General features: G+C 50.1%; 1 protein-coding gene across 3 annotated transcripts in view; it reads right to left on the bottom strand.

Annotated features, from left to right (window-relative positions):
- SREBF2 (sterol regulatory element binding transcription factor 2) overlaps nucleotides 1–13,710 on the bottom strand; it is a 39,535-nt gene that overhangs the window by 18,031 nt on the left and 7,794 nt on the right. For all 3 annotated transcript variants that reach the window (XR_008617593.1, XM_028490689.2, XM_028490688.2), the window contains exons 7-10: nucleotides 8,775–8,967; nucleotides 7,986–8,167; nucleotides 5,520–5,796; nucleotides 2,804–2,973 (exon numbers count right to left, since the gene is read on the bottom strand). Coding sequence is in view for 2 of the 3 variants with exons in the window: in XM_028490689.2 (XP_028346490.1) it covers nucleotides 2,804–2,973; nucleotides 5,520–5,796; nucleotides 7,986–8,167; nucleotides 8,775–8,967 (822 nt within the window). In the remaining variant the exon portion in view is untranslated. The remainder of the gene's footprint in view (nucleotides 1–2,803; nucleotides 2,974–5,519; nucleotides 5,797–7,985; nucleotides 8,168–8,774; nucleotides 8,968–13,710) is intronic.

A 13,710-nucleotide genomic window follows, 5' to 3' on the forward strand; every position in this document is an offset into this window, starting at 1 on the left:
CCGTACACCGTAACTACTGAGCCTGCGCGCTAGAGCCCGCGAGCCACAGCTACTGAGCCCTCGTGCCACATCTACTGAAGCCCACGCACCTAGAGCCCATGCTCTGCAACAAAAGAAGCCACTGCGATGAGAAGCCCGCGCACCGCAACGAAGAGAGTAGCCCCTGCTCGCCGCAACTAGAGAAAGCCCGCGCACAGCAACAAAGACCCAACACAGCCAAAAAAAAAAGAACTTGTGCTCATCAATCAACACCATTGAGAGAGAGAACAGGCAAGTCACAGAGGGAAACAATATATGCAAAGCACATATCCAACAAAGGATCACAGCCAGAATAAAGAACACCTCAAACCAACAAAAAGAGAGACGTCACAAATAAAAAACAGGTAAAAGACTTGAACAGGGTTTTCACAAAAGAGACTATCCAAATGGCCAACAAACTATCCAAATGGCCAATGAAAACGTACTCAACATCTTTCATCACCTGGGAACTGCAAATGAAAACTATGAGATACCACCAGCAGGGCTAAGAAAACAACACTGTCACGTGGCTGGTGAGGGTGCAGAACTGGAACTCTTTCCACTGTTGGTGAGGTGAAAATTGGTACATCCACTTTGGCAGTGTCTACTGAAGCTGAACATATGCATAACCTCTGACCTAGCAGTGCCATCCCAGAAACGCAGCCACATGTTCACTGAAAGATGAACAGGGATGTTCACAGCAGCACTATTCACAATAACCAAAAACAGGAAACAACCCCAAAGTCCATTTATAAGCGTCTAGTCATACAATGGACCACTATAACGTAATGAGAATGGGCAATCTGTAAGTACACGCAACATAAATGAACCTTACATATGACACTGAGCGAAGACAGCCAGACATATACAGGACATATGTGTGACTCTCCTTTCATGGGGATGGTGGTCACCTGGCTGGAGGGCTTGCGGGGAGGGGCAGTTTGTTGACTGCAAGGGGCCCAAGGTAGGCTTCTGGGATCTTGGTCGTGTTCTGTTTCTTGATCTGTCTGCTGGTTATAAGAGTGTGTTCATTTTGTGAAGTCACTGACCTGTGTATTTATTTATTTACTTATTTATTAATATTATTTTAAAATATTTTCTTATTTATTTATTAGTTATTTGGCTGTGCCAAATAAGTACTTAGTTGTGGCACACGGGAATCATCATTGTGGCACGCGGGATCTTTAGTTGCAGCATGCAGGATCTTTAGTTGCGGCATGTGGGATCTTTTTTAGTTGCGGCCTGTGGGATCTAGTTCCCTGACCAGGAATCAAACCCGGGCCCCCCTGCACTGGGAGCACGGAGTCCCAGCCACTGGACCACCAGGGAAGTCCCTGACCTGTGTACTTAAAATTTGCATACTTTTCTACATGTATATTGTAGTTCAATAAAAGGTTTACAGGAACAACAAACAACAGGTGGGTTAAATTACGGTGACAGAAATCAGAATGACGGTTACCTCTGCGGGGGCAGCATGAGTGAAGGCCTGCAGGAGGCTTTTGGGGGTGATGGGAACATACCACTTCTTGATCTGGGTGGTTGTTTACATGCGTAAATTCACTTTGTGAAAATAGCTGTCAAGTTAAAATGTGCGTATTTTTCTGTAGGTATGTTGTATTTCCATAAAATTAATGCCTTCAAAATACTTCCGGGGGCAGAGAAGTCACAAATGTAACGACATGGGCCCAGAGCGCTAGGACTGCTCTCAGCCTAGATTCGCTTTGCCCGGAAAGCCCACCCTGGCCTGCTCTAAGATGGGGTCGGAGCCCAGGGTCCTCTCTGGGCAGCCAGATGAGCCCCACCCTCACGCTCATCTACAGCCCCGAAGGCCTGGTCCCGGTCTGGCTTCCCTGGCAGACTATGTGCTCCCCCAGGCAGGGCGGATGTCCTGCTTGCCACTGCACGTCCTCCCTGGGAAGCGCCTGGCCTAGAGCAGGGACTCAGTCACGTTTGCTGAATGAACGTCTTATCTGGGTCTTGGAAACGGGGTTGAGACACAGAAAGTACACTGGGCTCTCCCATGCCCTTCATCACCCAGATCACGGTGGCGCACACTTCAAGGAACTCACCACAGGGCATGCTCCTGCCGTTCTCAGCTCACCAGCGTTATTAATGAGACATGGAAACGGATGGGGGGATGTGATCATTCTTTTCTGAAAGAGCTGATGTGTTCGTCAGCCTACCCAAAGTAGACATTGAATGAAACGTGCCTGTGTCTGCTGCAGTAAGAGGAAGCCCGAGGTCAGCAGAGGCTGGGAACTAGCTGGTAACAAGGACTGTGAATTATCCAGTTGTGAATTCCCGAGGCTGGCCCTGTGTCAGGCTCACTGGAGGCGCCTGAAACCCCAGTTCCCACCCAGAATCTGACCTGAGCTCCTCACAAGACATACATTGTTTTCCACTTCTGGACCCACAGTGCTGTGATCAACACAAGGTACCAAATCGAAATACTTCTGAGTGAATAAAAGAACCAGGAGACACAACCAGAAGATTCCAAGCAGAAGAGTCATATATTAATCCCTGAAAACAGGTCGCTCTTATCACTGAATCCATCTTCTCACCTCAGGGCACTAAAATGCCCTGAGGCATTATGCTTGTAAGGGAGGAATTTCATCTGTTGTGTTCACTGCCCTAAGTATTTGTGGAATGACCCACTGAATGAATGTCTACCCCTCTAGGTGGTCGGCCCCCAAGGGCGGGGGCCCACACCTATGTTCACAGCTTGGCTCCTGGCTGGGAAGGGCACTCAGCAAAGGTCCACAGAAGGGAACTGAAGGACACTCACCGCCAGGAAGCCCAGCTTGCCTCCACACCGGGTCTTGAGCCCCATGGCGGCCGTGAGATGGATCTCAACCAGCGTGCTCGGGGGGATTTTCTCCTCTGCACATTCAGCCAGGTTCACAGCGCACAAAGCCATGTGTACATCTGAACAGGCGGATCCCACAGGAAGCTTGCCTATGGCGGCAGAAACGGACAACGATTGCTGACAGATTCCCCCAACCCAAGCTTTTGCCTGCTTTCTCAAGCACAGTCGGAGCAACAGCAGGGCCGGAGGAGAAAGCCTGCGAGCTCGGTGGTCAGACAGTCCTGGATGGGGCGCCAGGCTCTGTGACTCAGTAGCGGTGTGCTCCTTTCTGCCTCACAGGCTGTTGGCGACAAGAGAAAACACAGGTCACGGGCCTGGCCCGCGGCCCCAGCCCTGTGTAATGGGAGTGGCTATGACTGCAGGCCGGTGAACGGGACTCAGAGGCACAAACCGCGACGCTTTCCAAAACGGCGTCAACAGCATGGCCACGTCCTGCTATCACAATCCTGTGTCTCCAAATGTTGAGAGAAAGGTTATAAAAATTAAAGACAAAGACCCAAGAACAAACTGACGTGAATTTATTTTCATTCAGCAAGACCCCACCGTATGTAAGCGCACACCCTTCTGAGGGGGGGACGTGACACACAACTGAGCCGTGACAGCGGACACATCACGGGTGGAGGTGGAGGGCCAGGAGAGGCTTACTAACCCTCCCGTGAGGGCTGTACAGCTCGTCGGCGGTGGCCCTGAACTCAGGGACCAGAGTGCCCTTGCTCAGGCCCCGGGGCCCGTCGAGGCTCTGAGGCTTTCACGCTGCCGCCTGCTTCGGTCCTCACCACAGCAGGGAGGTGCCCAAGGCAAGCAGGCGCCTCGCTTTGCTGAGCCTCAGGGGTGGCCCAGCCAGGCCTCCCGACCCCACCCAGCCTCGCTGGTCTTTTATCAGCCCCCAGACTCCGCTCTGCACAGGCCTTAGGTGCTGGTCTCCCCCGGAGGCACCACCGACTGGGCTTCTCCTTTGCAGGGAAGGAAGGTGGAGGGCGGTGTGGGGACCGCGTCACCTCTTAGTCACCTCTGTCCCCTTGGTGCCTCGCGCAGGGCCAGGCCCACAGAGTGCTCAGTGAATGTGGACAGAATGAGTGATGTGAACCATCCCAGCTGGAATTCTCCGGAACAGATGCAGCCTCCAGATCAGAGACCTGGGATGCAGCTGGCTCCTTCCCCCGGGCCCGGGCACGCTCATGGGACACAGAGCAGGGTAGGAGGTCTGCAAATGGCCCTCTGCTAGAACTCTGCGAAGGCCCCAGGTGTTCACGCCCCACAGCTGGCCCCAGTGTCTCACCTCCGTCCCCCGGGCCTGGGCTGAGGCTCCCTCAGCCACCAGGGCCGTCCACTGCCTTCCTGCTACCACACCCCACTGCAGCTCTCTGCCCTCAGCTTATCGATGGCCCAGAGCACCTTCCCCTCTTGAACCCTCTGGCTTTGCTTCCCCACACCAAGCATCTCGGCCTCTCCTGCCTGACCACCTCTCAGGCAGCTTCCGCCCGACTCCTTGTCCCAGGCCTGCCCCTTCCGTGCGGTCTCCTTCCACAAGCCCTCTCATCAGCGCCCATGGTTTTCATTCTCACCTGCAGGCCAAAGACCCAGCTCCTTTCCTTGGCCTACAGATCCAGCGTGGCCCCCACCACTGCATCATTTCCCCTCGGTGTCTCACAGGCAAGTGTCCCGAGCAGAACTTCTCACCTACTCCCTAGAAAACTGCTTTTCCTCTCGTTTTCCTCACCTTTGCTGGTGGCAACAGCGTTCACCCAAACGCTCAAGCAAGAAACTAGGGAACCATCTTAGCTAGATCCTTTCCTTACCCTTCCCGTCCAATGAGTCCCCAAGGCCGGTCAACCCCACTTTCTCCTTTCTCTCCGTCCTGTCCTCTTGGCACCTGCATTAGCTTCCACTGGTCCTCCCTGAAGGCAGCCTCAATCCTCTCTTCAGAGCGAACCTTCTCGCCCTCAGAAGCACAGACCTGATGACGTCATTTCCTCCACTGCGCTGGCTCCCATCCCTCTCCCCTTGCACAGCCACCCTGGGGACCACTGAAATATTCTCCTCCAGAGCCACCCACGTGGGGTTCCTCCTTGGGAACACGCATCCCTCTGCCTGGAAGGCACCTCCCCTTCTGCAGAGCTGGTGAACTCCACGCATCCTTTCATGCAAAGCCGAGACTTTCCAGAAAGCCTTTCCTGAAACGCTCCCCAACAAGGACCCCTTCCCCTGAACTGAAATCCAATTCTTCTGCTACCTCTACCACACTGAACTGTAATTCACTTGCTGACCTGTCTGCTTCTCTACTAGAGCAGGAGTTCGTTGAATGAAATAAATGATCATATTTCACTGAATCTAAGATGCCATCGATTTTAAGTTTCACTGTTAAGTACCACCAAGGAAAAAACACTGCCAGCTCAACCATGACATTCATTGTGTAGAGGACAAAGCCAAGCGTAGAGATGTTAATGTGAAAAATATGTGTCTTAAACTGATGCACTGCAATCTTTACCGCCGTGGCTGTTTGTCTAACCACCCTAAACGGGGAGTGTGAAGGGGACGTCATTCAGCTGGGGCAGAAAACTGGCAAACCGCGCCAGGGTGGAGCGAGGGCACGGGGGCACTTCGAGGCAAGACGGGCCGTGGTGGCAGCCCTCACCTGTGATGTGCAGCTGGTGCAGCCTGTGATAGGCCAGGGCTGCCTCCCGGGCGCTGGTCTTAGCTTCCTCCTCAAAGCCTGCGGCGGTGGCCAGGGTGGCCCGCCGGTGCTGGAAGACCTTCTTGAGCAGCCAGCGCACCAGGCGCAGCTTCTGCAGGCTGTAGCGGATCACGTTCCAGGAGAGGCTGCAGGCCAGGTCCAGGCGGGAGGTGGGCAGTGCCCGGCCCAACACTGACAGGCAGGTTTGCAGGTTTGCAGCGGCAGCTGCAAAATCCCCCTAGCAAGAAGCAAGAAGGTGTAATGTTCGCTGGCCTTGATGTGGCCTTTTTGTTTTGCTTTAACAAAAACTCTTTACCTTCTGTTCACCCCTCCAGATTATCAGAGTAATACATGCTCACTGAAGAAAATCTGGGAAAATTTAGAAAGCTACAAAAAAGTAAAAAGAAATCACCTGTAATCTTATCCCACAGGAAGAATGACTGCTGACAGTTTGATATATTTCCTCCCAGACTTTTTACTAAATTGGGATGGTACTGTGTTATATCTTCAAGCAAATACTATTCAAAATTTCCCACCGTAGCTTTCATACATGAGGTGATGACATGGATTTAGATGATGAACGACGTGATCTTTTAGGCTTTTAGGTTCTCAAAGTGTGGTTCCCAGAGACCAGTAGCATCTTGTTAGATGCTACTGGTCTCTGGGAATCTTGTGGGAAATGTGAATTCTTGGTGCCCCACCCTAACCCTCCCCTGGACCTACTGAATCAGAGCCTCTGGGGTCGGGGCCTCCAGGTGATCCTAATGTCTGCTGACGTTTGAGAACCACAGTTTTAGGCAAATACACAGCTAAACTACTCTAACCAAGGATCTGAACAACTCTCTGCCAACCTGAGAGGGTCTAGCGGGGAGTCTACTGCCCTGTATTGAAGGCCTTTTTCTCTGTTTTTCTCATTACTGGAGGCGACACAGTCTTGAGAAACTGGAGTAAACGCTCTTCTCCTTTCCCATCACGCAGTGGGTATGATACCTGTACTTTCCTTCCTGCACCATTACAGAAAAGAGGATCCTTACAAGGGGAAAGTGGATGCCAGTGCTCTGAGGATGACAATCTCTGAGGTGGTGCTGCCATCCTTCCAGCCAGGAGGAGCACCTGTGTTTACAGATTCCAAAGGAGGTGGGCCTTTCTCTGTGTCTCCTGGCTCCTCTTCCCCGTCTTTCCCAGGAAGGTTGGCTGTTTCCAAGGCTCGGGCTTTGGCCCTTGTCTCTTCCAACTCACCAATCCAACTCGCCCTTGAGCGCCCTCCCCTGGCAGACGCACAGCTTCCAACACACCCTGGTCCCGACCCATCTTGGCCCCCATGGCCTGCCTCCTGGTCGGGAAGCTTCTCATCCTCAGAGCCCTCTCACAGCACTTCCAAGCAACACGGTTAGACGGAGCCCACCACAGCTTCCAGCCTCCCTCATCTCTGAGTCACTGTCACTGCCACTTTCCTTCCATTTCACATCTCGAGTACTTCTTGAATTCACGCCTTTCCTTTCGATTTCCAGGTCCTTGTCACCTCTCACCCTGCCTCTTCTAAGAGTACCCTCACTTGCTTCCATGCATCTTGTGTCTCCCTCCTCCAACCCACCCTTCATACAGCCACCAGAATGACATTTGTAAAACACAGCCCTGAGCCTGTCTCTAGGATAAACATCTAGGGGTACGTGTCATCCTGCGTTAGGGGTAGCGCCACCAACCACACCAATATTCCAGTAGCCGCAGCCCTGGACATGGCTGACAGGTCCACTGACGGACTGTCTGGCCAAATTCTCTCTTGTGGGCTCTGCAGCTTGCAGGCGGGGAGAGCAAGCCCATGGCTACCTGCTGCCGTGGGCTGTCCTGGTCCTTGTTCCTCCCGAGACACGGGTGTTTAACTCTTCCTTCCGTGCCGTGAGTTTGCCCCAGAATCCTTCCCATAAACTCCTTTGTTGATTTCAAAAGAGGACTTGCAGCGAATTTTCCTGCTCAAAACCCTTCCTGGTTCTCCAGAGAACTGGGACAAAAACCTCAAATCAGTTACTAGTCAAATACGTCTCCAACTTGGGCCCCCTAGCTACACGACCAGCCTTAGCCCTCGTCTCCCCCGACATAGCCTACACTCCAGACATACCCATCTACTTGCCAGTCCCCCAGAAGCCCACCTATTCCTGCCGTCCTCTCCCCTTGGAAGGGCCTTCCTGCTCTTGACCGCTCCCAGAGCACTTTACTCTCCCGTCATATTACAGACGAGAGCTCAGCTCGTGTCCGTGGAATCACTTCTGCCTAGGTGCCCTCTCCTCCGCTGCCCTGTAACTGTTGGGGGGAGGGTCCCCTCCTCCTCTTGCCCCCGGGGTATTTTTATACGCTGGGGTGTTGGAATAAGTTGCTGAGTTATGGGCCGAGCCTGGGGGAGGAAGGGGAAAGGCAGGCGGCAGGACTCACCCGGGCCAGGTCCAGGTCTGCCTGCTTCCGGTGCCTCCAGAAGGTGACTGAGGAGCGCGAATGCGGCCGGATCACTGGCTCCCCGTGGACCAGAAGCTTCACAAAGACGCTCAGGACAATCACACCGTTCACCAGCCACAAGAGGAGCGTTGGCATCATCCAGTCAAACCAGCCCCCAGAACCTAAGGAGGCGCGTCTCAGCTGAGCCCGCGGGGAAGCACCTCCTGAAGCAGCCCTGGGAGACTGCAGGGCACCTGACTGACCCCTCACTGTGACAGCAAAGAGCCTCCTACCTCATCTTTGGAACAAATGCGATTGCTTCGCTTAGTAACAATGTCGAAGTGCATAGGGGAGGAATAAGACACGCACCTTAATCCACACTACAGCAAATCTGGGACAGTTCTACAGCCTAACTAGGAACCCTGTAGCCCTTGTCGCTACGGGGCAGGATGCCACAAAAATCTTTGTTAGTCAAGGCAGGGTTAGGCCACTGGTTTAATGACTCAGGCAGTAAGAAGACCACATCCCCCTTCAAACAGCCACACCCTCAAACCCCCAATTACGGCAGTACAGGGTCCTGATTTGTTTTGCTCTTTCTGACTGAACTTGGGTGTGCCCTGTTACTTCCGAAATGCGACTTATGCCAGTCCCTATCAGAAGCAAGCAGGTGGGGGCCCCCTACGAAAGCCCTTCGGGACCTGGCGGACAAGCCGAGTGGCTGCATGCAGGGCCTTCTCCTGCCACAGCAGCCCACCCAGGCCCGGGTGGCACAAGGGGCCTTCCACCTACCTGACTCGACAGACAGCATGCTGCGGCCAGAGCCTGAGTGTGGATGCTGGTCCGAGTCGTGGGCTCCTCCCCATTGCAGCAGGGAGGTCAGGGGGTTAAAGGAGAGGCACAGGAAGGTGAGGACACACAGCAGGATTCGCGAGCGGTCCACCATGCCAAGTGCTACAGGAGGAGAGTCTGGCTCATCTTTGACCTTGAAAACAGGGGGCCGCAAGGTTAGAACGAATACTGCGTGGATTTTTATAGCATTTTACTTTTATATATATCGGCATCAGATTGTGAGATTTAAATTCAAGACCATTAAGTCAGATGGGAATAAAGCACTTGCCTTCTTGCCACCTGGGGGAAGAACATGTTCTAAAGACCAGAAGGACATGAGCTCTGCTTTTACAACAGAGCTCCATCACAAAAGAGAACACTCTGCAGGATTCTGTTCTGTGTAATTCCACAACAGGCAAGCTAATCTAAAGCGACAGAAGGCAGATCAGAAGTTGTCTCCGGTTGGAGAGACGTGTGTGCACTTCCTGCAAAGGTGTAAGTTCATGGGAGATAAAAATGTTCTATATCATTTTGTTCTAAACTAGAAGAGATTTATTCATTTATCATTTTGTTTTTGTTTTTTTATAAATTTATTTATTTTTATTTTATTTATTTTTGGCTGCGTTGGGTCTTTGTTGATGCATGCGGGCTTTCTCTAGTTGCGGTGAGCGGGGGCTACTCTTTGTTGCAGTGCACGGGCTTCTCATTGCAGTGGCTTCTCTTGTTGCGGAGCACGGGCTCTAGGCACGCAAGCTTCAGTAGTTGCGGCACGCGGGCTCAGTAGTTGTGGCCCCCGGGCTCTAGAGCACAGGCTCAGTAGTTGTGGTGCACGGGCTTAGTTGCTCCGTGGCATGTGGGATCTTCCTGGACCAGGGCTTGAACCTGTGTTCGCTGCACTGGCAGGTGGACTCTTAACCGCTGCGCCACTGGGGAAGCCCCATTTATTATTTTTTGTTTTGGTTTGGTTTTTTTGGCTGTACCACGCACCTGATAAGATCTTAGTTCCCTGACCAGGGATCAAACCTGGGCCCTCAGCAGTGAAAGAGTGGAGTCCCAACCACTGGACCTCCAGGGAATTCCCTATTGTTATATTTTAATTGAAGTATAATTGACCTACAACACTGTGTTGGTTCAAGGTACACAACAGAGTGACTCGATATTTTCATACATTACATCAGCTCCATGATAAGTCTAGTTACCATGTGTCACCATACAAAAGCACTACAATATTATTGACTATATTCCCCTTGTTGTGTATTTCACCCTTGTGACATTTATTTTGTAACTGGAAGTTTGTAGTATCTTTTTTATTAATTTTTTTTTAGTTTGTAGAATCTCTCAACCTCCCTCACCTATTTCACTCACCCTCTCAACTCCCTCCCCTCTGGCAATCACCCATTTGTTCTCTGTATCTACCAGTCTGGTTTTTTTGTTTGTTTTTTTTGGTTTTTTGTGGTACGCGGGCCTCTCACTGTTGTGGCCTCTCCCGTAGCGGAGCACAGGCTCCGGACGCACAGGCTCAGCAGCCATGGCTCACGGGCCCAGCTGCTCCGCGGTGCGTGGGGTCTTCCCGGACGGGCCTCTCACTGTTGTGGCCTCTCCCGTTGCGGAGCACAGGCTCCGGACGCGCAGGCCCAGCGGCCATGGCTCACGGGCCCAGCCGCTCCGCGGTGCGTGGGATCTTCCCGGACCGGGGCACGAACCCGTGTCCCCTGCATCGGCAGACGGATTCTCAACCACTGCGCCACCGGGGAAGCCCTACCAGTCTGTTTTGTTTTGTTGTGTTCATCTATTTGTTTTTTAGATTCCAAATATAAGTGAAATCCTATGTATTTGTCTTTGTCTGACTCATTTCACTTAGCATAATACCCTCTAGGATCATACATGGTGTGACAACATCTCATTCTTTTCTACAGCTGAGTAACATTATACTGTATGTATGTATGTATGTATATATATATATATATATACCACATCTTCTTTATCTACCCATCTATCTGTGGGCACTTAGGTTGCTTCCATATCTTGGGCTATTGTAAATAATGCTGCAATAAACATAAGGGTGAACATTACTTTTTGAATTAGTGTTTTTGTTTTCTTTCAGAAAAATACCCAGAAGTGGAACTGCTGGATTGGATGGTAGTTCTATTTCAAATTTTTTGAGGAACCTTCCTACTGTTTTCCATAGTGGCTGCATCAATTTTCATTTCCACCAATAGTGCGTGAGGGTCCCCTTTTCTCCACAATACCCTCTAGGTCCATCCACGTTGTCACAAACGGCAAGATTTCACTCTTCTTATGGCTAATATTTCATTGCATATATACCACATCTTCTTTATCCATTCATCTATTTCTGGGCACTCAGGTTGCTTCCTTATCTTGGCTATTGTAAATAATGCTGCAACGAACACAGGGTTGCATATATCTTTTTTTTTTTCTTTAATATTTATTTCTTTGGCTGTGCCGGGTCTTAGTTGTGGCATGCAGGATCTTTGTTGCTGCGTGTGGGATCTTTTTAGTTGCGGCATGAGAAATCTTAGTGTGGCATGCAGGATCTAGTCCCCTGACAAGGGATCGAACCCGTGCCCCCTGCAATGGAAGCTTGGAGTCCTGACCACTGGACCACCAGGGAATTCCTGATGTTGAGCAGCTTTTCATGTGCCTGTTGGCCATTTGCATGTCTTGCAAAAATGTCCATTCATGTCTTCTGCCCATTTTAAAATTGTTCTTTGTTTGGGGGTTTTTCTGATGTTGAGTTGTACGAGTTCTTTGAAAATTTTGGATACTAACCCCTTATTAGATATATTGTTTGCAAATACCTTCTTCCATTCAGCAGGTAGCCTTTTAGTTTTGTTGGTAGTTTCCTCTGCTGTGCAAAAGGTTTTTCTTTTGTTTTTTTTTTAGGGTTACATCCGTCTACTCTTTTTTTTTTTCTTAATTTATTTTTATTTTTAGCTGTTTCGGGTCTTAGTTGTGACACTTAGTTGTGGCACAGAATCTTTTTGTTGTGGTGCGCGGGGCTCTCCGTTGTGGCGTGTGGGCTTCTCTCTAGTTGTGGAGTGCGGGTTTTTCTCTCTCTGGTTGTGGGGCACAGGTTCCAGAGCACTTGGGCTCTGTAGTTGCGGCGTGTGGGCTCCAGAGCGCATGGGTTTTGTAGTTTGTGGCATGCAGGCTCTCTAGTTGAGATGCGTGGGCTCAGTAGCTGTGGCGCACAGGCTTACTTGCCCAGTGGCATGTGGGATCTTAGTTCCCCGACCAGGGATAGAACCCGTGTCTCCTGCATTGGAAGGCAGATTCTTTACCACTGGACCACCAGGGAAGTCCCAATGCAAAAGCTTTTTAATTTGACGTAGTACCATTTGTTTATTTTTGCTTTTGTTCCCCTTGCCTGAGGAGACACAGCCCCCCCAAAATTGCTAAGACCAGATTTCCCTGGTGGCTCAGTGGTTAAGAATCCACCTGCCAATGCAGGGGACACGGGTTCAAGCCCCAGTCCGGGAAGATCCCACATGCTGCAGAGCAATGAAGCCCGTGCACCGCAACTACCGAACCTGTACTCCAGAGCTTGCAAGCCACAACGGCTGAGCCCGTGTGCCACAACTACTGAAGCCCGCATGCCTAGAGCCCATGCTCCACAACAAAAGAAGCCACGGCGATGAGAAGCCCACGCGCCGCAACAAAGAGTAGCCCCCGCTCGCCACAACTAGAGAAAGTCTGCGCAGGCAACAATGAAGACCCAACGCAGCCAAAAATAAATAAATTAAAATTAATTAATTAATTTTAAAAAATTGCTAAGACCGATAACAAAGAGCATACTGCCTATGTTTTCTTCTGGGAGTCTTATGGTTTCAGGTCTTACATTTAAGTCTTTGATCCATTTTGAGTTTATTTTTGTAGATGGTGTGAGAAAGTAGTCCAGTTGATTCTTCTGCATGTAGCTGTCCCATTTTCCCAGCACCATTTATTGAAGAAGCTGTCATTTCCCCTTTGTACATTCTTGCCTCTTCTGCCATAGATTAACTGACCATATAAGTATGGGTTTGTTTCTAGGCTCTCTATTCTGTTCCATTGATCTATGTGTCTGTTTTTGTGCCAGTACCACATTGTTTTGATTACTGTAGTTTGAAATCAGGGAATGTGCTACCTCCAGCTCTGTTGTTCTTTCTCAAGATTGTTTTGGCTATTTGGGGTCCTTTGTGTTTCCACATAAATTTTAGAATTATTTGTTCTAGTTCTGTGAAAAATGTCTTTGGTATTTTGATAGGGATTGCACTGAATCTGTAGGTTGCCTTGAGGAATATGGTCATTTTAACAGTATTAATTCTTCCAACCCATGAGCACGATATACCTTTCCATCTGTTTGTGTCGTCATCAATTTCTTTCATCAATGTCTTATAGTTTTTCCAGTACAGGTCTTTTACCTACTTGGTTAGATTTATTCCTAGGCATTTTATTCTTTTCGATGCAATTGTAAATGGGATTGTTTTCTTCATTTCTCTTTCTGATACTTTGTTGTTAGTGTATAGAAATGTAACAGATTTCTGTATATTAATTTTGTATCCTGCAAACCTACTGAATTTATTTATTAGTTCTAATAGTTTTTTGAAGGTGTCTTTAGAATTTTCTATATATAGTATCATGTTAACGGCAAACAGTGACAGGTTTTTTTTGTTTGTTTGTTTATTTATTTATTTTTGCCTGCATTGGGTCCTTGTTGCTGCGTGCGGGCTTTCTCTAGTTGCAGCAAGTGGGGGCTACTCTTTGTTGCGGTGCGCGGGCTTCTCATCGCGGTGGCTTCGCTTGTTGCGGAGCACAGGCTCTAGGCGCGTGGGCTGACTACTCTTCGTTGTGGTGCACGGGTTTCTCATTGCGGTGGCTTCTCTTGTTGCGGAGCATG

Source organism: Physeter macrocephalus, chromosome 6 (genome assembly GCF_002837175.3).
Source record: "Physeter macrocephalus isolate SW-GA chromosome 6, ASM283717v5, whole genome shotgun sequence".
NCBI classification, from domain to species: Eukaryota; Metazoa; Chordata; class Mammalia; order Artiodactyla; family Physeteridae; genus Physeter; species Physeter macrocephalus.